Source organism: Colossoma macropomum, unplaced genomic scaffold (assembly GCF_904425465.1).
Source record: "Colossoma macropomum unplaced genomic scaffold, Colossoma_macropomum, whole genome shotgun sequence".
Lineage (NCBI taxonomy): Eukaryota > Metazoa > Chordata > Actinopteri > Characiformes > Serrasalmidae > Colossoma > Colossoma macropomum.
Genome location: NW_023495280.1, coordinates 543,557 through 570,958, shown reverse-complemented (window position 1 = coordinate 570,958; position 27,402 = coordinate 543,557). Strand labels below are relative to the sequence as shown.

The 27,402-nt window shown below is 38.1% G+C and overlaps 1 protein-coding gene across 1 annotated transcript in view; it reads right to left on the bottom strand.

Annotated features, from left to right (window-relative positions):
* Positions 1-78: 78 nt before the first annotated feature.
* Positions 79-27,402, bottom strand: part of cntnap5a (contactin associated protein family member 5a) — a 140,390-nt gene continuing 113,066 nt past the window's right edge. The window contains exons 14-24 of the mRNA XM_036561924.1: positions 19,903-20,059; positions 18,657-18,784; positions 18,340-18,510; positions 17,288-17,506; positions 14,670-14,909; positions 11,385-11,609; positions 4,910-5,043; positions 3,726-3,810; positions 2,897-3,103; positions 2,640-2,714; positions 79-872 (exon numbers count right to left, since the gene is read on the bottom strand). Coding sequence (XP_036417817.1) covers positions 676-872; positions 2,640-2,714; positions 2,897-3,103; positions 3,726-3,810; positions 4,910-5,043; positions 11,385-11,609; positions 14,670-14,909; positions 17,288-17,506; positions 18,340-18,510; positions 18,657-18,784; positions 19,903-20,059 — 1,838 coding nt within the window. The 3' untranslated portion in view covers positions 79-675. The remainder of the gene's footprint in view (positions 873-2,639; positions 2,715-2,896; positions 3,104-3,725; positions 3,811-4,909; positions 5,044-11,384; positions 11,610-14,669; positions 14,910-17,287; positions 17,507-18,339; positions 18,511-18,656; positions 18,785-19,902; positions 20,060-27,402) is intronic.

Sequence of the window (27,402 nt, the reverse complement as noted above, 5' to 3'; positions counted from 1 at the left end):
TCTTACTGAGAAAAGGAACTGAGTGTGTTTGGGATTACTTGGATGGAGAGAAGCAGAAACCAACTTCTAAGACTGAAACTTTGGATATCCCTGCAGATTTCTTTGAAAAAAAGAACTGTAGTTTCACAAAAACAATGAAAGCTGCAATAAAGGCAACAAATAACCTTTTAACTCGCAATGAACTAAACAAGTGTTGGCTCTGACTTTTGCACAGTACTGTATTTGAATAAATAAAGCAGGATTTCACTGACTGCTAACTGCCTCTTGAAGTAGGCAACATTTTTCTTTGTGTCCAGTCCAGTAGGGGAAGTGGGGGTTGATTTTTGCAGATCATAGCATGAACCCTTTAAGCCCAACATGAATAAACGGAGCTTCTGAAAATAACATGGTCATTCTCCATTCAAGACTTCTTTCAGAGGGATACTGTCCGAAAATGCAGGGACTTTCCCCGTAACACCATCGCCATACATCGCAACCCCGGCCCACAGTGCTGGGCCAACGGGTTGGGCATCTACTAGCTACTACCTACCTAGATCTGTAGACCCCTATATACTCCAGGCTTCCGTAGAGAACGATCTCCTCCACACAACCCCTGCTAGACGAGGTCAACCACGCATGTGCAGAAGCACTAAACATAAGTAGGAAAAACCGACAGCTACAGGCTTAACACGTCCATCAGATGTAGTATTCCTTCATACTGTCCCTCATAGAATTGTTTAGGTGGAGTTCTGCCCTATAGGCAGCTTCAAGGCTGTGTCTGTGGTCCTTCTCCTGGATGCTGGCGGTTCTCCGGACCTGCCGGTGTTGGTACAGGAAATGGGCCATCACTGCCACCACGCACAGCGTTACGAAGATAACTGCCGTGACCACGCCTGAAACCAAAAGAGGAAATTAACGTTAAATGTTTGATTATGTACCAGATGTATGTAGGAGAGTGTTTTTCATCATCTCAACTGAGATTTAAGTCCCATCTGAAGCCAAGAATATAGGAATTCTTTTAGAGCTGATTCAATTACTTCTTTAAAATTAACTACTCGATTTTAAAAATTAAATAAAATTAAAATGTACATTCTTAAAAAATCATATTAACGGGATAAAGGATCTCTGAAATTTTCCCAAATATCACCCCCAATAGCCCAGATCTAAACATCGTCATGTGGACATTTACGTCAGTATTGTGCAACAGATGCTACAAAGCTGAATTTTAACACACTGTACGGCTAAATGGCATACAGGCTAGCATTAGGCTAGTAAAGTTCATTCAACTTATCAAATGCTGCCCAAAACAGAAAACACACTTCTGAGGTATTTCATGTTCCTTCCCCTTGTAATTCGGTCATCATCAAAAATGTAATAGCAAAATAATAATAAAAAAAAATTGTTATTACATTACTGAGATGTCGATTTTAACAGGACTACTATTACTGAGGAAGCTCTGAGTTTGGTGAATTATAGAAAGTTATCCATTACTTAGCAGACTTGTAAAAACTATGGACAATGCAGATTCCTACTGGATTAAAATAATGGAAGCAGTAATCACTCAGATCAGTACTCAGTATAACTCAAATTACAGAACCTCCCCAGGTACAACTAATCCAGCTCGAATAGGGCTTTAGTGATTAGCTCACATAGGTATAGCCTGAGGATACAGGGTTTATAAAGCCATGTTTAGCAGACTGAACATTCTCCACAAGAGGGTGCTTTAAGCACTCAAATCACTTACCACACCAGAAGGATCTCACAATGCATGTATGTGTGTGAATAGAAATTTTAAGTAAAATTAAATGTTTGCTGTTACAAACTGGGTGCAAGTGAAATAAATATTACTTAAATAAATATTAGTATTACATGCATCACACAAAATAAATAATAGTCTAGCCTAGAAGGCTGTTATAGCCACAAAGAGGGGCACCTTTACATTAATGCCCATGGTTTTGGAATGGGATGTCCAACAAGCATATAGGTGTGAGGGGTACGTATCCATATACTTTTGGCCATATAGTGGACCTCCTCTTAATACTCAACATGAACAGAGATGATAAATGACTTGAAATATTCTACATGGCCAGCATCTTTTCACTGATTCTACTGCTGCTCAAACTATTTAAATGTGTGCACATTTTGAGTAATCCATAGATTGCTTGATTACTAATATAGGTACATTACTCGATTACTAATATAATTGACAGTGACGGTCCGAAGTTGATTCAAATTTGTATTATTATTAATTGGCTTTAACTTTGAGCTGCTAATCTCTAAAAACTAATCAGCCACACTTCAACAAACAAAGCCTATAATTTGTATTGTTTGAAAACACCAGCCAGAAATTATACAAGATTTTAGAAGCTTTATCCAAATTTTTGAAATGGGGTAACGTGTTAGCCTTAGTTGCAAATTGCGTTATGTTGGTTGAGCAACAAACAATAAAGCACCTGAGACCCACCCCTCATGATAGCTTCTGGGGGTGTTTTATTACCATGTTCCCTTATCAGCACACAACACATAATCAATATAAAGCCATTACACATTTCAGAAACGCCCAAAAAAAAAACAACACGGTTAGATAGCTACTACTCATTTCACACTTCGGTGACTGTTACAAATGGCGCAATAAAGGAGATCAAGGTAATAAAACGCACCTCCGATTACTGCTGAGTCTCTTTGGGTATCATCTTCATGATGCTTGTTCTCTTTAGTGGCCTCATCCCCATGGTCTGCCGAACGAAGAGACAAAAACAAGGTGATATATCAGTGAATCATAGCTCGTATTTTAACCACGCGTTTAATATTAATAAAGAAGTTTTGTCAAGCAGACTCAAAGTTGGTGCACTTGAAACAGATGACAAAGCTTCATCTCCAAAAACCTGCTTGATAAACGGCTTGCGTCAGAACACACCTAAGCGGGATTTAGAGGTTGATAAATCAGCCAGCGCTCCACAGTTAGATTCCAGCAAATGTCCTCGTATGCTGACCAGTGAGCTACCACGGTTGAGCAGTGCTGCTTTTAGCGGAGCTATGTGATTGTACTGGACGGATGAAAAGCAGCCGACGAACCCTTTGGATCCTGCTTGTGCAACTTCCTCATCTAGTGCATCGTTTCCTGCTAAGAAAACAGAAATATATATATATATATATATTAAAATGATCCGCAATCATTTTTAGTGCTTATGTCTGTGATGTACTGACGCTAACTTGGGCTAAAATAACCACTTACATGTTGAAGGACTTTATATATTACAATATTCAAGAGACAGAAAAGGAAGCAAAAGAAATTCAGCATTAAAGCTAAAGGTTGCAAAGCCTTTCACCGACAGAATGTTTGTTTTTCAAAAAGCCTGCATGTTTTTCAAAAGCACTCTTTTCAAAGCCACTGCAGTCTCTCAGGAACACAACCTTGTTTTGTCATATGAATTAATATTTAATCTCCTGAATAAGAGTCAGACACCTTGAGTTACTGAATAAAATATTAACGTCTCTGTGGTAAAAGAGCACAGTGTGCTCAAAAATCGATTCGGCCTTCACTTAATGACAAAGAGCAACTTCCAAGGCACATTGAGGATTTTTTTAGAGTGCTTGGGGATAAAAGTGAGAAGCAGAGGGACAGATTTTTAGATTTTTATTTTCATTTTATTTTGCTAATTTAAAAACCATGGCTGTGTTTTAATTGTAGTGTATTAAATTAATGTTCCTAAGCTGATATTGCATCAATAACATCAGTGTCTTACCTGTAACTTTTCCCAGAGTTAGCGACCTCATTGAGTTAAACTCTGTATCGTATGAGAGGGAGTATTTTTTATTGTCTTGATCAACCTTCCACAAAAAAGACAGAAAAAAACAGAAAAACAGAAACAGAAAAAATGAGTGACGTCCTTGTTTTTTCTATGTTATGTTACATATTACACTACTGTGTGAAAGTGCACCTATCATTTATTTCCAGTGATTTTTAAAGATATATTTTCTCAGGAGATCAGACATAATCCACATGCATAAGGAAGGCGAAAGTTGAAGGAAAATAAGTGGAAACTAAAGTTAAAAGAAATGATTAAAAGCTACAGAGAAAATGGGACTCCTAACAACCACCTGGAAGACCTGGCTGACCATCAAAACTGTCCCCATCACATAAACAGCACTTTAAGCTTTCATCTTTGACAGAGAGGAGAAAATCAACCTCCACTCTTGCTTCAGATCTTCAGAAAATGCAACTTCTAAGACTGAACTTTGAAGGTGTGGCTGCAGATTTCTTTGAAAACACTGAAAGTGAGTGGGCAGTATTGCAAAAATATTATATCACAGTACTGTAAGACATTTTCATACATGATATGCATTGTAATGTATAGTTTTTCAGAGATTTAATAAGTTGGAACAAACAAAATAGAACCTGTAGCACCACATATAAAAAACTCTAATAACCACAATGGCTTTATTCAGTGTTTTACAAACTGCACTGCACTAACTTCACTTAAACAGGCCTATTTATGCTCACTTTGTAATGAAACGTGTACTTTGTTTCTTTAAGTACTGAAAAATATCCATGATATGCTCAGAAAAGCGTATTGTGACACAATTTATCATGATGATGATAAAATATAATCATATTGCCCACCCCTACCCATAATGCTTACAGCAGTGGTCCTCAGGGACTCCCAAACAGTCCACATTTTTGCTCTATCCCTAGATGTTGCAAATTAGATTGGAGCACAAATCGAGACAGCATGGGGGTCCATAAGGAGCAGTATGAGAACGACTGACTTACAATAACCAGAATGAGTCCATTCAAACAGTCAACTGACTCAATTCAAACAGATGCTCTATGTAGCTACACTGTTTTAGATCATTAGAGCCATACCAGACGTGCTACTCACATAGAACTCTGGAAGTGGATTAAAGCAATCAAATAAAGCTAACAGACCTGCACATACACATCTTTTCCCTCTCTGTGGAGCCGGAGTCGGTGAAGTTCTCCATCTGCCAGGTTGGTGGGCACGGGGCTGAACACACTGGGCCTCCGTTCCTTATGGAGCCGGTACCAAATCTGCAGACTCCCTAAAGGAGGAAATCAAAAGCATTTTAAATCCTAAGTGTCCAAGTATATTTCACAGAGAAAAGTGTTACAATTACAAAGCAGGTCTCCAGCAGCGCATCTCTAATATTTTGTCCAATCAGTTCTCACTTTTAACAGAAAGAAACATGCATTTTATTTATGAGTGATTCCATGATTGATCTGCCATGAATAATCCAAAAACTTTATCATTTCACAAAATGAAATCTAAGAAATTATGTATTTAACCATTCAAAAAACATGATAAGCTATGTTGAGTTTTGTAATAGAATTAGCAAATACTTTTTTTTCCCAAAAAGTGTTTTTTTGATCAATACTGGGTAGCTTTCAAAGCAGCCTTGTCAGTCAATATCACACTATCACTGAAAAATAAAGAAAAAACTGAATCAGAAAACTTTTCTCCTTCAGGATCTTCAGGAAATTTGGATAATTCAGCTTTCTGTTGAATATGTAACTTGTGGAATATTCCACATATTTCACAGAGGTGAACGTGTTTAGTCAACAGGGTTGAGTGAATGTTGAAGGACACAAATGAAATATACATTTTCAGAACCTGTAATGGATTCACACATTAATGCAAAAGATTTTTAAAATACCTTAACGATTATATTTCAAAGTAAGTGTAGTTCAAATGGGCTGGGATGCCCAAAATGCTGTTTTCTAGGTGTTGCAGATAGATTTTTTATTAATGTTTTGATTTATTTATCTGAAACATGCAATTTAAAATGTCTTTGAACTTTGCGTACATATATGAAGGGTATACATATGGCACCCCATTCATAGCATCACCTTTTTATTGTACAACCACAATTGTTGCTATGTTTTTGCCATTTCTTTACATTGAAACAAACAGCAAATGTCAGAAGTTGAGATTTGAACCTTGATACAGAATGTAAAGTGAATGTAATACATTATTTATTATACACAAATGTTTATGCATTTAAATATCGCTTAATTATAATTTAAGTATTCATTTCCAAACAGAATTCAGCAACTGGTCAAAGGCTACTATTGTAAGATTACTTTGAGTCAATGTGCGTTTGGTTCTTAACTAAGCATAGATTGCATTGAAATGTTTTTGATAATCAATTGTATGCTCCAGATGTGGTAGATAGGGATTGGGTTGAAAAATACTAGAATATTTGTTTAATGGAATAGTTTTAGTGACCAATTAAAGCTATAAATGGTGCAAACATCATCAGTTACGGTGCTATCTGCTGGGTTTCATTCACTTTCAGCCACAAATTTCCCTACAAAAACTCTTATAATGCCCGATGATGTTGGTGACAGATGTGAAAATGACTGATTCTTTTATTGCCACGTGACATGTCTGTGGTAATTGTGTTCAGTGCGTCAATTCATCTCTGTTGTAGCACAATACACATAAACATATTATGTAATACATATACAGCACACAGTATACAATATACAGCATTTAGTATTGGGGAATTATGGAAGATTAGACAGTAATTTGATCTGTGTGTTCTTACAAGGGCTGGGAATATTATGGACAGACTATAGTGATATACACCAGAGAAGAACAACCCTCTGCAATTTTTTTATGAGTTTAGATAAATACATTTCCATACCAAACTATAGTAGATGATGTAAGAACACTTTCCATAATGGAGGAATGAAATGTAATCAATAGATCTTCTTATTTTATATTTTTTGTATCAAAAAGAACAACCTTTGTTGAGATTTCCTGATGATATATGATGATGCTACAAGAATCGCTAATGTGAATATCCCAAAAAATCAGTGATGCATGGCTTTGAAAACCACTGTTTCTCCCTAGAAGGCTGAAATCAGAAGTCATCTGGGTTTTCTTAATTATGATAACATATCCAAAGGTGTTTTACAAGAACTCTGCAGGGCGGCCTGGGAGAGGATTGCATAAGGTGATGAGACAAGGCGTTTATATGTATATATAGCCTTTTCGATCGAGATTCTAGCAGCCCTTCTAAAAGATTTATAAATATTAATTCCATCGCAGCCTGTAGCTCTTTGCCTGGTGCTGAATGTGTCAATATGCACTTAGGTGTCCCTCCCACACGCGTACGCCGTGTAGGAGCTGAGAGACAAAAGGGCTTTGTATTATCAAGTGGAGCGGGGTCAATTTTGAAATTCCCTCTTAGCCTTAAAAAAGCGCATTGCGATGCGTTCGAGAGACTGCCTGACTGAGCTTGTGTGCCGAGGATTACAAGGGGATAGCGTTCTCCTGCATGATCCTTCAATATTTACAAAGGCGTGAATCAGCCAAGTGATTGGATTTAGCACAAAAGAGCTGTGACTTCAGGGGTACTGAAGCGGTGTCCATCAGCTCTGTGCTTGCATAAATGTGTTTATGTGCTGTTTTATGCTATTTGTATGATAAAAAGCCTAAAAAGATGAAGCTTTACTTGAAAAACTACAAACAGCAAAAGATTTCCTCTTGGCTACAGAGTTCGAGGTTATAGGTGTAGATGGCATGGCAACATGATGCCACTGCTGCACTCAGTAAGTGCTGCTAAGTAAAAGTAAATAAGTAGACTTGACAAAGACGATTTATTGATCTTCTTAGTCGGTTCTAGAGCTTGCAGAGTACAGTTCAGGGCTTCAAACCACCCCAGTTCCCTTTTCCACTTCCTTTGCTGTAGAATCCCACTGTCTTCAGCGATAGAACACTGTAAACTCCGGTAACACTTGAGAGTTCACTGGACTACTGACACTTTGGAGATGCTCATCTTGTATTTAACTAGCAACAGAAACAGAAATCAACAGGGTTCAGCTACACAGTGTTGCCGCCTGGCCTTAGCTGCCAGAGATATAGCCCCAAATATTTTTTAACCAGCCTCAAACAAATCTACTATACTGTAAACCTATAATATTAAAGTTACTTTTCTAAGTCAACTGATTGTTTTAAAATTTTAAGTTCATCACTGGAAAAAATGGTGACTTATCTTAAATATAGTCAATAAATCTAATATTTCTCCTGTTTAGATTGTTGTAAGCATAATTTCAGATTGTTTTCATTATTTCTAAACATTTTTACATGTTTTATGTAATTTTATTAAGTAAAATTATCTCACTATATGGGCAGATCATTTTGCTTGTTTTGAGAAATGTGCTTGAAACCAGCAAAATTATCTATCAGTATTGTGAGATAATTGTACTTGACCTAAATTGTAAATGACCTAAAATAAGCAAATAACATATAGAAAAAAAGGTAAATAATAAAATAAAATGTTAATGCAACCAGATTACTACATTTTTTAAAGTTAAAACTCCAAATTAGTTTTTACAGTACACATAAAAAAATCACTCATTTAAAAACCAGTCCAACCCTCAACCCCCAGCCTGACAATTTGTTGGGCCTATCAAGCTGTAGACCTATAAAAACTGATTTTCAGTAGACTCGCAAAATAACTAAGATGGAATACTGCGGTTTAATGTGATCTATCATCTTTAAAATTCGGTTTCCTGTTTAGTTTTAAGCAAAAACAATTTCACTAAATGACTATTTAGCTTTAAAAATATATAAAAACAAACCTGCAGATAACGTTTCTGTGTTAGCAGGACATTTAAGGGGAGATGTGTAGAAGAGATGGGTGATGTGGAGAGAGATGAAAATGTGCAGAGGACTTAACAATTTCATTATTGGGTTTAAAGTGTTTTCACTCTTCTTTTCTGTTTCCTTTTTATGATTTTGTTGATAAGACATGCCAGTCAGCAATGCTGAATCACTGCACATTGCATTCATGTGTACATCCTTATTTTAAATAAAAAAGCAGCAACTGCATATCTTACAGGTTAATTTAAAAAAACAAATAGTGGGAAAATACTATAAAAAAAGAATTCAACAATGAACTGGGCTGAGCCCCGGATCTTTACATGGCCAGCCCATGCCCCTCCCTGATCTGGGTGCCTATTGACTTGTGGTGAAAGCAACATTAGCCTTGTAGCTGCAGCGCCAAACTAAAAAAGCAAAATACGGAAACCGAACATGCCTTGGCTGGTTGATAACGTCTGGGGTAAGTGGAAAAATGTGTACATCTGATTTTTTGCTAAACCTTTTTTTTTTTTAACTTCAACTCAAAACCTAAACTTAATACTAACGCTGTTGATACTCATTTGAATTCCACATCTGATGGCTGTCTTTAGGGCACTATCAAAGTAAAATCCCAACTGTTAAGAGCAAGAGAACATAGTATGAAGCTTCAGGCTAGCAGCCTCAAGCAAGTGAAGCAGCCGAGAGATTGTAGATTTGTACTGTTTTATGCTATCCATGAGGTGCAAATACCCCTGCAAAAATGAAGAAATATTTTACAGTTAAGTGGTTTATTCCTTTCCTTTACTTGAACACTCTGCCAGGCAGCATCTCCGACATCCAGCTACAGCTCTGTCAACAAGCTACTCTCTGAAACAGTTTCACTTGAAATTGTGGATCTGTCTTTTGAAAAGCAGACACAAGTACTAAACCGGTGTTACAGTGATTTTACCACATTTAATTGGTGGTTTTAGTCACATCACTGAAAATACTGGCTGTCTTGCACGCAGGTAGTCCGTCAGGCACAACCGAAGAGGCAGGATGTGACCTAATTCTGATTAGCCAGCTTGTTTCAACATCTCGCCAAAGACAAAATCAACAGAGGAAACCCATAAGCGCAAGAATCTCACAATTGAAATGACCAACACTGATGGTTAATGGCACACTCATTCAAGACCCAGTGACTACAAGCATAAACTAATTAAGGAAATAAATTGGCAGCCCCTCATGAGACAGAAATACGAAGTACTGAAGGGTGTGTGTGTGTGTGTGTGTTTATAAAGCTTAGTACCTTTTTTTGATGACAGCAGTTTTATGATAGGAAGAACGTGTGTAATTCAAGAATATCAGCACAAAACATCTGACAGGGAATCAATACCACTGGTGCACTTAGTAATTCAATTGCAGCACCCTGAGTTAAATAAATATAATTAAGTGGACTTATTGATCTTCTTAATTGCTCTCAGGGCTTTCAAACCACAATTTGGAGTTTGAAGCCAGACAATTCTTATAAAATGCTTTTGATGACTTCTTTAAATAAATGATGACACCAATGCTAAGAGGCAGCGTTCCCATTCTGTGATTTTAGTTTTCAGTAACGTCACAAGTTACTTTTGCATTTTGTTGCTGTCTTGAGCTTAAAAGGACAGGGGTGCCATGAGAGCTCAAGACCTTTTTAGGTAACTGATTAGCAATCGTCCCAAAATGTCTATTTATCCTTTCAGATGTATTTCTCACATTTAGTTCATCTTATTTTCTACGTGCATTGCTTTTCATCTCTGTTTACATTCATTGCTTTGGTTTTGTTTTGCTTTTCAAATTTCTGCTAGCAATTTCCAACCTACAATCATCAAACATGTATGGTAATTTAAGGCTATGCTAACTTACAGAAACTCATTTGCTGCCCATAAGCCCATCATCCCTCTTTTCATCTCTTTTCCCTGCTGACTACAGGCATTTTCTCACGCTGTTCTTTCTCTTGGGGGAATTCACGACTAGATCCGCCAAACTTTGGATAATGATTGAGACTATTTGCTGCAGCAGGCCTGCTGATTTTATGTGAGCTCTTTTATCTATGCTTTTTCATGTCTTGAAACCTAATGTATCATTTGTTGTGCTGAGGAAAACAGACCATGACCCAGCAATGGGAAGAGAGTGCTGTCTCCCATCTCCTTGCACCCTGCAAGCATAGCTCAACATGGTATTTCTGTAATAAATGTGTCTTAACCTCTTTCAGCACTGAGCAATTAAGCATCAGCAAAAAAGGGCAGTGTCTATTATGTTAGATTTATATTTATATGTTGGGAAAAGAATAAAAACAAGCATAAAATGCTTTTACCACAAAGCAAATGGACACTTGGCTCTACGCAAAATGGAAAATGCAAGCTTCCGAAGGGCACTTGAATGCAACATAAATCACATTTGATGGGTCCAACTGTGCAGCTACGCTCATTTACTGAGAAACTCTTTTAACTGCATGACTGTTCAAGCTGACATTTGGAATACTTAATGACTATACTGGAGTCTCCAGCATAAGCCAATGGCCTTGTGCCTTCAGTCTAATTAGTGAAAGAGACTATCAATATGGGAGTTATGAATATTTGATTGGTTAATCATTTCAATCTTGCTGTGCAGTTTTTGGGGTGAATATAATAATGCCGCAATCCCATTTGTCTTGTCTTGCATATACTACAGTTACCATAAAACTTTGTGATAAAATCAATGGTAAATTATTGCGCTTATTAAAATGGTATAGTTGTCTTTTCAGCAGCCTGATGCTCTCAGATGTACCCTTACCGTTACGGGCCAAGATGACAGCCACGTACTGCTGGGAGAAAGTGTTGATGGTGAGGAGCATTGCGGGACTCTGTGTTGTAAGGAAACTGAGGGCCATGTTGTCCCTGGACTTGCTGTACGCGGAGGATGCAGAGGAAACCTGAGCTGTCCTGTTCTGCATGACGGAGAATGGCTCCTGGAAGGTGTAGGTCACCGACGAACCCTTCTCGAAGGACACGGATACCTCTGGGGAGGTAAACAGAAAACAGACTTGCTGTTATTCACTGTTCAATAACCACAAATGTTGGGCTAAATATGAGATTGCTCTGGGAGAGCAACATGGATGGGAAAAGTTTAATACAGCCTGCTCAACATCATAAAAACAGCTCAATTACACACCAAAAATATACACTGAGTTACCAGTTTATTAGATAAGCCTATCTTGTAACTGCAGCCATTGGCCGTTTTATCAGAAACACCTACCATTTAAGCGTATTTTATAGGTTTACAGTTACTGACTGTAGGCTTCACTGTTGTTGCGCAATATAACCCATCAAGATAACTCACAATGTCACCTCTCTACCCCATCTATCAATGGAAAAGGACTGACACAGGAACACCATTGACCAGATATTAGAGTTGGGAGAAAAAATCTATTGTAATAGTACTGTAATATTTTGTAATGTAGTAATTGTGACAGGCCAAATATTGATTTGGAACGTTGGTCAAATTTGAATATCTGTCTGATGATAATTTTTAAAGCAATTTTTTCAGATATTGATATCATTCTGATATTATCATGCATCCCTCTTTTTTTGGCACAACAGTATTTCTGGGACACTGACCATAATAAACTAGCTGCTCAGTACAGATGTTCTCAAACAGCTCTTTCTGAGGTTCTATGTGAACGTATACACTACATAACGATCCGCACTGTACAGCATATTCTCCGATGGAAGGGATGTGCACTGGATAACTTATCTTGACAGTGACAGTCTGAAGTACAAAAAGAAACATGACAGGTCTTCAGTAGACATTAAATCAGATCATTAAAAAAATACTCAAGCCAGATTCTCTCTCACAGGACCACATCCCTCAGACTTAACACTGAAAAGCTATACATCAGCCCTGCATGAATGAAACATATTAACTCTTAACAATTACTGGCAAAAACCAAACTGAAAGGGAGTTATTTTGTGTATGGAATGTATTTCATTTATGTGGCACCAAGTAAATTCAAAGCATATTTTTGGTGTATCAAAGAAAATACAAGATACGCGACACTACAGTCTGAATGTACTAGAACTGCTACATGCAGTAAATAAAGAACATGTCTGGTTCTTTTTTTAACTCTCCTAGACAGACTGTCTACATGATTATAAAGGAAAGCCAGATTAGTAATAGACTCACACAAAGAGCACTCAACAAAAGCAGCGCCGTGCAGCCTGGCGTCCTCATCTTATCCTCCCCGGCTTTGATCACTTCTCTGAAAGCTCTATCTGCATGCTGATGTCCACACCGTCGCATGAGGTCAGTGAGAAAGTGTGAGAAAATCTCATTTTTGGACATGGTTCTCTATTGCATAAAGTCTCGTCGGCGATACAGTCGGAGCTTTGTTTCCTTTAACTCATTAAAATCTGCCCCAGAGTAGCTAGCACATGTGCATGCTTAGAATTGGGAGTGGGGGGCTGGGGATACGGTCATCTGTCTCTAGCAACCTAAAGTACACCTTTAAGGGTCCCCTCTGACTGCCCACCATTTCTTTTGGTCTTCTTTTTATATGAACATTATTTTTGCTCCAGCTGCTTTTTTTGTCATGACTTCATTCAAAGGCCAAGAAGAGAACAGACCCCCCCCACCCTCCGCCCCGCAATGAGTGTGGATGAACAGAACCAATATTCAGACATGTATCAAGGTCAACCCCCTAACAGGCAGGACCAAAGGTTTATTACACACTTCTATAAGCTAAGAGTGGCTCAACAAGTTTGCACTAAAGTCCCTGTAGTTGATGAATAATAAGCCTTTGTATGTAATAAGCCTGGGATGTTAAGGGGTTAAGATGAGTCAATACCGCTTTATTGCTTTGCTATGATTGTGTTGTCTTGATAGATGCGAAGGAAAAGTGGCTTTGTTTTCAAATTTTGGACCTCAACATCTTCAAAACCCCACTCAGCGTGCAGGCCTTAAGATTGACATCAAAGCAGCACAGTACCATCCCAAAAAAAGAGAGAAATAAAAGAACTAGGCCTTCAGATTACAATTATTTTCCACTATGAAAGATTTAAACTACACAAATTCTATACGTAAATACCTGATAAAGCGGCATTGCACCGTAGTTTCATCACGCCTGAAAGGTGAGACTGGAGGCGAGTGTTAGTCAATAGCAGCCTATGTTAATTATCATATTTCAGTGTTTACAACCTTGTAAAAGAGAAACTCTGAATATTTCATCAGATTATTCTTGTGATGTTCATTATGGAAAAAGCACACAGAACCGATGCTAAATGCTAGCTAATTAGCTGTGAGTGTATCTGCTTCATGCTAACAAGCATCAGCAAAACATTTCATTTTCACTTTGTCGTGTTTTTTTGCCTGTAATTGTGCTCTTGTTTTTCGGCCAATTATTTTATTATATTTTGAGACAGGTCATTTTGGTACACTTGAAGTCCAAAATGTAGTTTAATAATTGAGCAAATAATAATTACTAATAATAGGAAAAAAATGAGTGAGCAAACACATTGCTGGTATGACAGTTCTTTTCTTCCAGCAGTAAATTGGCACCTCTGAGAGATATATGATAAGAAAAGGAAGAAGAAAAAACAGTCGTATGCAAAAAAATTGGTAAAATGATGCATTTTGTTGATTTCCTAACTGAAAATAAGTGAACATATTGGAAAAAATAAACCATGAAATATAAAATGTGCTCTCACTTTTGCACAGGCCCCAATTTTTGTTTTTTTTTTCAATACGTTCAATTCAGCACATGAACAGTAATCGCACATTAAAATATGTAGAGGTTTGTTCTGTAGAGGATGTGTTAACTTATTTTGACTTAGAAAATCAACAAAACATGTCATTTGACCAGGGGTGCACAAACTTGTGCATAGAACTGTAGTTGTATCTTGCTAATTTTCAAAATGTACCATTCACAAGTCACAAAGGCACAGCAGGAAAAACAGCCTGTTTAGGACTTAAAGAGAGGTTGGAAAATGGTCACGCAACATGTTTTTTTGTACATAAAGACAATAAAAGTATGAAAAATGTATTAAAAAATGGATTAAATGTGACCAAAAAAAGTAGCTGTACCTTCTTTGCAGGAGGGTCCCCCGTAGGCGGAGTGAGTGCAGTCGCATACGTAGCCGCTGCTCTTCTCAATGCATTTACCACGGTTGTGGCAGAAGCCAGCAGAGCTGCTGCAGTGACCTGGGCAGCCCGAGCTCACCCCCGGGGTCATCTTGGCCCTCTCGTCAAGGTCAAAGCTGATTCCATTCACATCAAGTGCTCGGATGCAGCCCAGGAAACCCCTCTGTCTGGTAGCTGTTCCTCCTTAAGAATAGAAGAACTGTGTCAAGCCTCATGATCTGTGATGCTGTTTTTTGTTTTTCATGGTCTACCACACCTGACCAACTCATCAAGTAACTGTCAAACCCTGCAAAAGCACCAGTGTGTCAGAGCAGGATAATGTAAAAATGAAAGTGTATGGCGTTCCCAGCGCTGACGACCGAGAACCACTTCTTCAATTATTTTACATCACTATCTACATTAGAATCAGGTCGTTAGTTGTTGAATTTAAAGTTTTTATGCTTTTGGTTTATTATATTACAAAACATTTATGCTTTGTATTGTATGTAGTTTTAAATTCATTGCAATTGGCCCATAACATAACTTTTTTACTGAAAAATTCTCATGCTGCGGTCACATGTTTGTGGTAGACAGATGACGGCAAAGCGGATGTTCCATTGTTTTCAAAGGAGCCACAAAGAAAAATTATGCCACCACAATCGGCAGCATTCCGCAGACTGCAGCGGTAAGCGGAGCGCTTCATGAAGAGTCCAATTTTCCCAACTTTTGCCGCCGACCACAATGGTGGATATGGGTTTTTTTAGGAAGCCATGGATGCCAAACAACTCGTTGTTTAATTCCAGACAAACACAGTGTTATTCCACAAAAATAAAGTGCAGAGCATCTTCCGGCCTTTCCCCACCATAAGTAAACACTCTACACTACTGCAACTCTCCTCTGATGATTATCCATCTTCGCTGGTAATGATGTCACCATGCCAACATGGTCACTCATCACTATGAGGTGCGGAATGAGTATTTTTTCAATGTAAACGTGCATCAGGCCTTATTTGGGTTTGGACCAAAACTTTAGGCCTGATTAAAGGTCTACTGGTGACTAGCGAGCATTTAGCTTGATAAATTACAGTTTCCTGTCAAGTGCCTCATTAAATGAGTTAAAAGTATTGACTATACTGATAGCTTTAATGACTTTATGGGCCTTACAATATTTTAATTACCAAATTTGTCAAATTTTACTGCATATGAACTGCAGCCATAATTATAACACTAAATTATAATCCTAATATTTAAAAAATTCACCTAAAACTCTAAAAAACACAGATGCAGGACCTTTTACCAACATTGAAAAACTGTCCTGTGTCACAGATAAAAAATCTTAGCTTGGTACCTACCTAAACATGATCGTGTCTTGTTTACTTTTTCAAGATATTAAGGTCACAGAGATTAAGAAACAATAAGAATGCTGGTTCTGGAAAATATATTTTGAGTGTTTGAAAGAAAGTCTTTGCAAGTGCTTTTAATTTGATGTATGCACCGTGTTAAAAGTGCATGAGCACGTTAATTAAACATTTCATATGCTGAAAATATTCAAATATTTTATAAATGAGCTCATCAAGCCTATGCATAATAATCAATTAATTATTCATAAACTTTTTTTTTCATCCTAATGTATAAGTCTAGATATGCTCTGAGTTTATAATAAAGAAACAATAATTTACACATCCTTAATGTATTATATTTCTACTCAATGTACAGTGCAGTGCAAAAGTTCAAGACCACCCTTCATTTCATTTAATTTACAATCAAAATGGCCATTAAGAACAAGTTATTCATTTTCCAGGCGAAACATCTGAAGAGATTAGATATAAGATCTACCTGACTAAGGGGAAACTCAAAGGAAAATCAGGAGTTTCCAAAACTGGAATTTAAAATCTATTAAAAGCTACAGATAAATGTGACTTTTAACAACCACCTGCAAGACCTGGTAGACCACCAAAACTGTCCCCATCAGATAAACAGCACTTAAAGCTTTCATCTCTGAGAGAGAGGAGAAAATCAAGCTCCACTCTTGCTTCAGGTCTGAAAAATTCCATAAATCCTTCCACTGTGAGAAGACAACTCAGCACTATGGAAGGATGAAAAGGACGTGAAAGGGTGTGTAGCTGTTCAAGAAGGTCTTGCTGAGAAAAGGAAACAGACACATCTAACAAAGAAGCTGCTGGTGTTCTCAGAACAATGAACTGACCACCCCAGACCTAAACATCACTGAATGTGTTTGGGATTATTTGAATGGTGAGAAGCAGAAATTGCAAAACCAACTTCTGTCTGCAGTGTCACTCTCTGTCAAATACGTTTTCTGCTTTGTACTGACTCTGAAAAATGAATAATTTGTACCTAATGGTTGTTCTGACTGGAAACTAAATAAATGAAAGGTGGTCTCTGTTTTTCACAGTTCTGTATAAATACAATATTTTCAGTATAATGGGTATATTATAAATTTGAGGACAAATTAAAATTTACATGAATAATTCACAGAAAACTTCAGGGCAAAAATATGAATGCATTTCCAAAAATAAGAAAAATAGTCCTCCTCTCTCCAGGGCATTAGTCTGTGTCTCTCACCCACAAACAGTTGGCTGTTGAGCTGCAGGCGGAGGTGTCCGTCAGCTGGAGCATCCAGGTAGCGCAGGGGCAGCTGGTCCACCTGCAGTGATGCCTCCTTCACGTTCCGCTCGGCACGAACCCAGTGCCACTGCCTGTCATTCAGAGGCACAGGGGACTTGACAGCTAAGACCACCGGACCATCGCCCGCATTAAAGGAGAATGTCACGGAGGAAGGAGCTGAAGGAGAAGCGCAAGGACAGAAAGTCATGAGTAGCTCCACCTTTTGAAATGAAAGAGCATTTAACTCTTAGATGCCACAGTTACTGCCAGTCATAACTGAAGTGTGGTGTCATTTTCTGCTAATTATTTGTCACTCGTTGGTCTTTGAAACAAGAGGAGAAATTTTGTGAAAAGTGTTTATTTTAACTGCAGCACATATCACATATGTGTTTGTATTGAGTCAGCTGTACAGGAGTTTTTGATTTGAAAAAGCTGCAGTTTGTTTTATCTCAACTCGGCCCTCTTTGTGGAGAGGAAATTTCAACACCACACCTGGCTTTATATCGTACGCTTGTCTCGTTATGTGTGTGCTGCTTGAAGGAATCCAGCCGTATTGACTTCTTTAGAATTCAAAACCTTGTAAGGAGTGCCCGTGATCTGTAGATATGGCCGTGTAATCTCTACTAGTGCTGGCAGAGCTGACAGGCTGATAGCACAAATCTCCAAATTAGGAGATATGCTGAAGTGAGTCGCTGGATTTGTATGGTTGATAAAATAATCTTCTTGTTTATCTTGACACCGTGTCACTCTGCGACATGCTTAGAAGTAAATCAAGTCACACCCTGCTCTGCGGCACATGAATCAAGTCCTTGGCAACCTGAATCAACTCATCAGCTAATTAGGAAGCCCTTAATGAGTCGATTCGGGTGCCTCGAACCAGGGGAAAGCAACGTCTTGGATGCATCCTGAACAGCATTATACCATAGAGTTGCTTTATTAGGTGTATTATGCATTATTGATGAACGCGCAATGAGCGGACCCGCGCAAGTAGGCTGAGGAGACACACTCACAGCTCAGTTCCACTCTGATGAAGTCTTGGAGCCCCAGATTTTCGAGGAAGACCCCAGAGGGGGAGCCAGTCTTGAAGTAGAAGGAGATGTCAAAGGAGAACTCAATCTGGAAAGCAGGGAAGTGCAGATACGACGCCTCCTCGTAAAAAGACGCTGCGTTCCACAGAGACTCTGGAGGATAAAGAGGAATTCTCAGAGGACATCGGAGATCTCTCAGATATCTATCCCTCATGGCTGGATTCTAATTAGGCATAGCAGATTATACGTCTTGTCATGCGGTTTAAGTCCAAAGAAAAGGAGGAACAAAGACCACCTACTGTCACCGGAGCATTCCAGAGGTCCGACACTATACACAGCCTCAGAATTCAGGCGATTTGTGTCTCCTATAGCTATCCCACTCACAGGCAGGTCCTCTTTATAGGACAGGAAGCCAGTATCGTTCTCCCTGTGAGCAACAAGAAACACAATAACCAACCTTCATACGGCAGTTTTAGTAGTGCAGCAATCCTATAACAATACAACAGATGAACAGTGTAATTAAGTAATGAACAGATCAAATGGAGGGGTGAGTAAATGCTAAATGTTTTTGGACATTGTAAAATATTTATAATAAAATAAAATCTTGCATTTTTGTACAGTACCGTGCAAAAGTCAGAGAGCACCATTTATTTATTTCATTTTATTTTTAATTGTTCTTTTTTCCAGGAAAGAAGCAGAAAACTTTTCTCTTTACTATTTAAGAGAAGCTTCAAAAAATCTTCCCAAACACATTCGGTGATGTCGAGGTCTGGACTCTGGGGTGGTCAGTCCATTGTTCTGAGAGCTTCTTTGTTTGATGTGTCTGTTTCCTTTTTCTCAGTAAGAGCTTCTTGAACAGTTACACATCCTTTTAGACCCATAGTTTTGAGTTGTCTTCTCACAGTGGAAGGATGGACAGAAACACCTGTGTCTTTCTCTTTCTTTATTCAAAGGGATTGTCTTCTATCTAATCAGAAGTATCTTCTGAAAAATGATATAATCTTATCTTATATTTATTGGCTGTTTTGACTGAAAATTAAATAAGTAAAGGGATGTCTCTGGGTTTTGCACAGTATTTTATTAAATTAGTAGAATTAAATCTTGTTAATTTAACTTTTTTTTTTTTTACAAAAAGTGGCTTGTAACAACAGAGGTACTGTTTTTGAAAGAACTATATACAGTGTGTTATTTGTCATGGAAATTATATACAATAAAACGAATAATATGTAGTAAAATGAATAATAACAGGTCTAATATAAGTAACAATAATAATAATAATAATAATAATAATAATAATAATAAAAATAATAATAAGTAGAATTAACACAAGAGAGAATATAGTAACCAGAGAGACTGTAATAGCCATTCTATGAACTTCATAGACGTATTAAAATATTGGTTGGCTTGTCATGGTTATATGAATAACCATTGCCTTTACTAAATAATCCCTGAAGAAGAGTGCATTTTCTTCTTCTGTAAAGTTACAATATGAATCGCATTGACAGTGCGCTAGCAAATGCACTGAGCCTCTTTTTCCTTTGTTACCATGAATCTCTGTCTGCGTCGCAGTTGCAGAAATAGTTCAAGTCAATGCAGTTTTCCTCCAGACTGCAGGCACACTGCTGGACTCCGGGCAGGACGCCCCCCCAGTACGTCCTCCTCTCTCCGCTACGGTCCAGCCACCAGGACAAGGGGGCACCATCTGCAGCATAAAACACACAGAGGCATGTGCTTTTTCAAAAAAGTGATCTGGATCAAAAGCTCATGCTTAAACAAAGCCCTGTAAAAGAGCGAGAGAGACAGAAAAAAAGAACCGTGACTGATTTTAACTAATTGTTCTGGCCTACAGATTTTCTTCTAACAAGAAAAACTCTGAATATGTCTCATTGTGTAGTGAACAGCCCTGCACCCCTATGCCTACATAAGTAGCTGTCTAGGTAGGTAGTATTATTAAATGGAAGCTTATAAGGTAGCTAGTTACAGAGAGATTAAATTTCCTGCCCCCTGCACACAACTACGGTTTATTCACCTCACACAATTAGATCAGATCAGAATCAGATTCAAATTTATTTTACTGGCCAAATACTTCATGACATCAGTGTTTATGGAAGCAGACAGCACAGACTACAATCACGAAGCAAATATATATTATGTAGTGACAAAATATGCATATTCTCAGTGTAGTAAGTACACAAAATGTCTAACAGGCGTAAATATGTAAGGCTTCTATTGGTGAACGCATTAATGGATGCTGGTGCACATACCAAAATACCGAACGCTCTCACAATTACTCAATTACTCAATTTAAAAAATTACATTGTTTAAAATTTGTGTTCTCAGTGAATTGGCATAGTAATTGGCTTGCAATTTGAATAACATACAGGGCATCCACAGACTATAATAAAGCCAGATTTGGCAGGCTGAATAATCTCCACAAGGGGGAGCCCTCAGATTGCACTGTAAGGGAGGAAACCTACACCAGCAGGATCTCACTAATGCATCCATGTTTGTGTTGCATTATTTGCATACAAAGTAAAAGGTTTTGTTGAACCAGGTCTAGGCTGAACAGATCACACTGCTAAACAGAGCAGACTGCTAAAAGGTTAACAGGCCACTACAATTAGAATCGCAAGGCCAGCAAAAAGCAGTATAAAAATGAACTTAAAATGAATTCATTTGAATTTGCTGATACAGATGCCCCAATAATACACATTTTAAGTTCTCTCACTAGTCTTTTTTATAGTACGGAATGTCACCTGATGGGCACATATTTTGTTTTTAGTGTTTTATTTACATATGAAGTATTTTTGAAGGCTTCCTTCTATATTTTTCGATAAAGTGTTCTGAAATCTTTGAAAAAAGCCAATTTTTAAATTTATTTTTAATGAAATCTCAATTAATTGCCAAAATAATTGCTAGATTACTCGATTACTAACATAATTGATAGTGACAGTCATGATTGACGCTAAAAATGCAAACTGCACCAATATGAAAGAACAGTCCTGTTCAGAGCAGTTAGTAATTGCTACTGCACATGGGAATAAGCTTTGTGAGCATCATCTTGATTTGGTTTTTACTGCCTGGAAACGTTTTCCAGAGGGCAATGTCTGCAACAGGTGGTGACTAGGGAGTGAAGCATCGTTAAGGAATGCCTTATTGATTAAGAATATATACAATGCTGCCTTAAAATTAGGTGCATTAGAAGGCAGCATATTTAAGGTATCTAGCAACCAAGACAGTTTTCATCTTGGGTTTAAATTACATGGTCAGTAAATGATGATTTAGTTGTAAGCTTACAGATACTGAGACAGGCACTGAGAGCATCATCTTATTTGGATCAAGGGGAATGTGCTGCAGTAGCCCAAGGCAACTTAAGACTGCATAAGGATTCTTGCATACAGGTGCTACAGACATCAGGAGAAGAATGAAGGGAAGAACATTGGAAGGAACCTTTAGTTCCTGTTTTTTTTTTTTGGAAGGAAGGTTGAGAAACCAATCTGCAGCTACATTACAATCACAGCACCAACAATCAGCATTAACATAGTAATGTTTGCAGAGTGTAGAAGAGCTGGCAATGTAAATTAATGGATTTATGAGTTGGTGGTATGAAATCTGGGGACATTACACTGTGCATTAACTGTAGAATAAGAGTGCTTATAGCAGTTCAGGGTTTTCTGCAATACGTGTGGCTACATGTTTGCTGTACAATTTTTTAAAACCAAATTTAATGCTTTTTCACTCATTTTTATGACCTTGACAAAGAAAATACAATATAATTTCCAACATACAACACACACAATTCCCATTTTCCAGGACAATTTTCATCACTTTTATATACAAAAGCCGTTGCTCACAAAACGTCATCTTCAAATGAGCTGCTAACATTCTTAAAGTCAATGTAAATCAGAATGCATTTTTATTCCTTAATCCTGTTTCAAAGCAGCCATAAAATGCAATTTCCACTTGTTTTGAAGCTTCATCAGTTGAACTCAGCATTTCTTTCTTCAGCAACGTTAACGGAATATATTTTAGATTTTAAACAGGAAGTGAGCTGGATTTTGCATAGGTGAGAAAGCAAGTCAACACTTCTAAAAGTGTTGTTACTGTGTTTAAATGCTGTTTGTTTGTTGTGTGAGCTGTACAGAATAGTTTGATATGAAGAAAGCTGCAGCTGTCAGCTGAATGGCCATTAGGTGGCATGCAGAAAGAGGTTAACGTAACGCATTCCTGAGTGAAATATTTAGGTAAGATAAAATTCTGGCAGTATAGGAGGCAAAGGAGGAGGAAGAGGAGCTATGATAATATTGGTTGATAAAATAATTATTCTCAACCGTGGTGCACGGCAACATAATCAAACACCAAAGGGCGTTTAGAGGTGGGGCAAAGGTCATTACACTTTGATCAAAGAATTTGGAGAATGTTGTCTGAACGATATGTTGAATATCTTGAATGCTTAATATGACCTGGAACATGAACTTGCAAGGTAAAACAGGTCCATTTTGCTTTTAGTAGTGAATGTTAAATGCTGCATGATTCCTCACTCTGCCAGGTGATCCTGACAGCATCCATACATCTGTAGAAACACTTTAGCGTTCCAAACTACAATAGGTATGAATGGACACTTAAACTGGGTATTAGCAGCTACAAATATACTAATATTTGCAATCCTGGAGATTTAATTACTTAACTTTACACTTCACTCTTATTATGCAACATTTTCCCCTTCTTTTCCAGGTGATTTCCATGACTGGAGAACAAGTTCATACATTTTCAGGTTCTCAAGTTTTCCAGGATGTGTGGGGACCCTGACAAACACTAATATGGGATGTATACATGCTTTGAGATTGCATGATTCTTTTACAGCCTTTTCAGTGTCTGATGTCTGATCAGCATTCAGTTCTGACCACGAAACTACTGTAAGCTGGATATTCTTGTATATTATTTAATATACACAATAACTCTTTTCCGGGGTCATTTCTGTGTGGAGTTTGCATGTTCTCCCCGTGTCTGCGTGGGTTTCCTCCGGGTACTCCGGTTTCCTCCTACAGTCCAAAGACGTGCCATTCAGGCTGATTGGACACGCTAAATTGCCCATAGGTGTGAGTGTGTGTGTGAATGTCTATGTCTGTCTGTCTGCCCTGCGATGGACTGGCGACCTGTCCAGGGTGTATCCTGCCTTCCGCCCAATGACAGCTGGGATAGGCTCCAGCACCCCACCGCGACCCAGAAGGATAAGCGGTTTAGATGATGGATGGATGGATGGATGGAATAACTCTTTTCAGTCAGGTCTATGGAATAACTCTAATAAACAAAAAGGCATTAATATACATTTTTACATGTCAACCTCTTACATAGCCAGGTCCTGCCGGCGGGCCCAGTTTTATTACACACTTCTATAAGCTAACAATAGCTGAACCAGTTTGCACTGACGTCCCTGTAGTTACTGGATAATAAGCCATAGTATGTAATAAGCCTGGGATTTTAAGGGGTTAAAATCTATTTTAGGACTTTTTAAAGACATTTTAAGGATCTGTGGGACTCATGAGCCTACCTCAATAATGAATTTGCTTTTAGGGAGACCAGTTTGACAGATTGTAACCATAGTAAAATAGATTTTTTGGTTGCTTTTATACACTTAGATTACTGTTTACTGTATCCAGGTCGGATGAGGGTGCAGTGATGCACTCTGGTCTTGGGATGTGTTCTTTTGTATATTATTATTCTATATTTATATATTATTTTTTTTTCTAATCACTGCAGAAAACCTCACTGATAAAATCTTAATTATTTAATTGTACTTTTGAGATCCAGACCGTGGATGAATGATGAATCTTTTAGCACCAACAGAACTCAAATGGCGTTTGTTTAACTGTTATAGCTTAATGATATCTCTTTTTGATGTAAATTGAAACTCTCTTCTATAATATATAAATAATTGCTGGAGATTCAGTTGCCCCCTGGGGGAAAATGAGATTATTTACACTTCTAATGTAATTTAAAACATACATAATAAAAGCACGCAGTCAGATTTATGCCTTTTCTGTTCGTCCCGGCTTTCTGCAAAAGTCGAATTCGATAAGCTTCCAACTTATGCGATTATTAAGTTCGCACTCGTCAGGCATATAGCATCCAGGAAACAGTGAGTGATATCTATAATGATGGGATAATTTAAAGCTCCAAAGCCAAATGTTTGTAATAAAGTGCAGTAATCATGATGTGCTCTAATAAATCTTTGGACTCCGGCTCCATTAATGTCAAGTGGAATTTTATCAGGGCTGTAATTATTGGGTGTCTGGGACAACTGCCAGATTAAAAATCAACGACGGATGTGGGCCATGAATATTCTCTAATTATCTTCCTAACGGACAGGCTCGGAGGTGTCTGCGTCGCTCGTTGCTGATGAAATGCGAAAGAATTGCAGGCAAGCGGTTTGATCTGTGCACATTGTCTCAGGCGGAGTTAAGAGCCGCAGACGAGCGGGCTTAGCGGGCTACGTTTTAAAAATTGTAAAAGTGGAATTGCGGCCTTTTTAATGGAGATTTGTCTGTCAGCCATAAGTGAGCAAGAAAGAGAGAGAATGTAGACTGTGAGAGACTGAGATAACACGATCCGCCATCACTTCTGAATGCAGAGAAGCACATGAGCTTGAGAACGAGTTGCCAGGCCGACAGGCCACCCTGGAAGGTGAGAGACTGCGACTGATTTGCAGCGCTCCCGTCAATGTCAAACGCTCAGGGAGTTCAAAATGTACAAAATTCTTCTATAAGTGGCAGCACTTCCACAGCTACTTATTAGTGCTGCTGCTTTACACTGTCATTGTGCTGCTTGTGAGGTGTGAGGAAGGTCTGTTCATGCATGCATGCTTCCATTAACGCTTAGAAGTCTAGAGTTATTACTGTAGTTTTGCTATAATATTGAAATGTAGTTATGGAATTACCTCACTGCATGGGCAGATATGTGCTCAATTACATTTCTTTCCATTTATTTCAATGTCAAAAATGTCAAAACCACATGGCAAAAACCTAAAACACGGGTAGAAATTTGCACTGGCCACTCGTACCACTAAGCCAATAAATGCTGTGGCCACATATACTTAATAACAGAAACATATTTATCATATATACACAGTATCTGCAATTAATACTCATGCCTACAGTACACATCTGATTTGTCTGATTAGTTCTGTGTCCAACTGAACAGGTCAAACAATTAATTAACATGCTGAAAATGCTTTTCTAAATGTATTATATTTAAGTGTATATAAAGTAATATTTTATATTTTTAGAAATGCGTTATAAACTTCAGATGCAAAGAATGAATGACTAATGTTAAAAAAGTTATATTAACCACTTAATAATGAATAACTGCATTTAACATTTACGTATCACAAAGTAGTAAGATAATAAATAACTACTTAATCGTCTAAAACAGGACGTTCTAAGTATGTATGAAGTAGTTATTTGTAATATTTGTAGCACTCATTACTGCATATGTTCCTATTATATAATTACTCACATTCATTAACAAAACATTCGATTGTGACTTTGTTGATGTTTATTAAGGCCTGCTACTATTAAGTGTTACTCAATTAAAATTACAGCATTACTGTTGTTATTGTGGTGATATCTGTGATAAGGTTTAACACAGTCAGCTTGTTACACGTGCCGGTCCTTGTTTTATGCATGACTGCGTCTGGCAGGAGGAGTAAAGCACAGTGAGTTATTCCTGCACTTGCATAAAGAGCGTTATATAATACAAGCAAATATGATCTTTTGCAGAGTGCAGTGCAAATACAGCACTGTCTGATTGGTTTGATTGGAAAAGCATCTCTACATTTACCACCACAAGACAAAGCACATTAGAACCAATGGGGGGGTGGGGGTGATGAGGAGGGTGAAAGATACAGAAGAAAAGGAAGAAAAGAGAGAGAGAGAGAGAGAGAGAGAGAGAGAGAGAGAGAGAGTGAGAGAGAGACTGGTAGAAGACGAGAGGGTAAAATGAGAGAGAAAGAGGAGAGAAATCGAGGTAGAGAATGAGGAAAAAAGAAGAGAGAGAAAGCAGAGGAGGAGAGAGAAAGAGAGGAAAGGAGAAAAAGAAGAGAGAGACAGAGGAAGCTGAGAGAGAGAGGAGAGAGTGGTAGAGGATGAGAAAGAAATCGAGGTAGAGATAAAAAGGAAGAGAAGGAGAGAAGAAGTGGAAAAAAGACAAGACACAGAGGGAATTGAGAGAGAGACAAAGCAAATTGGTAGAGCGGACGAAAGAGAGAGCGAAAGACAAAAAGAGGAGGGCGAGAGAGTTTGAAAAAGCGAGAGATAGAGAGACAGAGGAAGAAAAAAAGACAGAGACAGATATGGAGAAGATGAGGAGGGAGAGAGATACAGAAGAAGAGTATAAAAAAGAGTGGAAGAAAAGAGACGGGCGAGAGACATAGTGTGTGACAGAAAGAGGGAGGAAGAAAGAAAAGAGAAAGAGCTTGAGAGAAGATGAGGAGGGAGAGAGATAAAGGAGAAGAGGAGGAATAAAGAGAAAGAGAGAGACTGGTAGAGGACAAGAAGGAAAAAATGAGAAAGAAAGAGGAGGGAAATCAAGATAGAGACATAGAGGAAAAATAAAGGGAGTGAGAGAAGAAGAAAGAGATAGAGAGGAAGGGGAAAAAGAAGAGAGAGAGAGGAAGCTGAGAGAGACAGTGAAAGAGAGAAAAAGATAAGAATGAGAGAGATAGTGTGAGAGAGGGGGGAGGATGAAAGAAAAGAGAGAGAGATTGAGAGAAGATGAGGAGGGAGAGAGATAAAGGAGAAGAGGAGGAATAAAGAGAAAGAGAGAGACTGGTAGAGTACAAGAAGGAAAAAATGAGAAAGAAAGAGGAGGGAAATCAAGATAGAGACATAGAGGAAAAATAAAGGGAGTGAGAGAAGAAGAAAGAGATAGAGAGGAAGGGGAAAAAGAACAGAGAGAGGGGAAGCTGAGAGAGACAGTGAAAGAGAGAAAAAAGATAAGAATGAGAGAGATAGTGTGAGAGAGGGGGGATGAAAGAAAAGAGAGAGA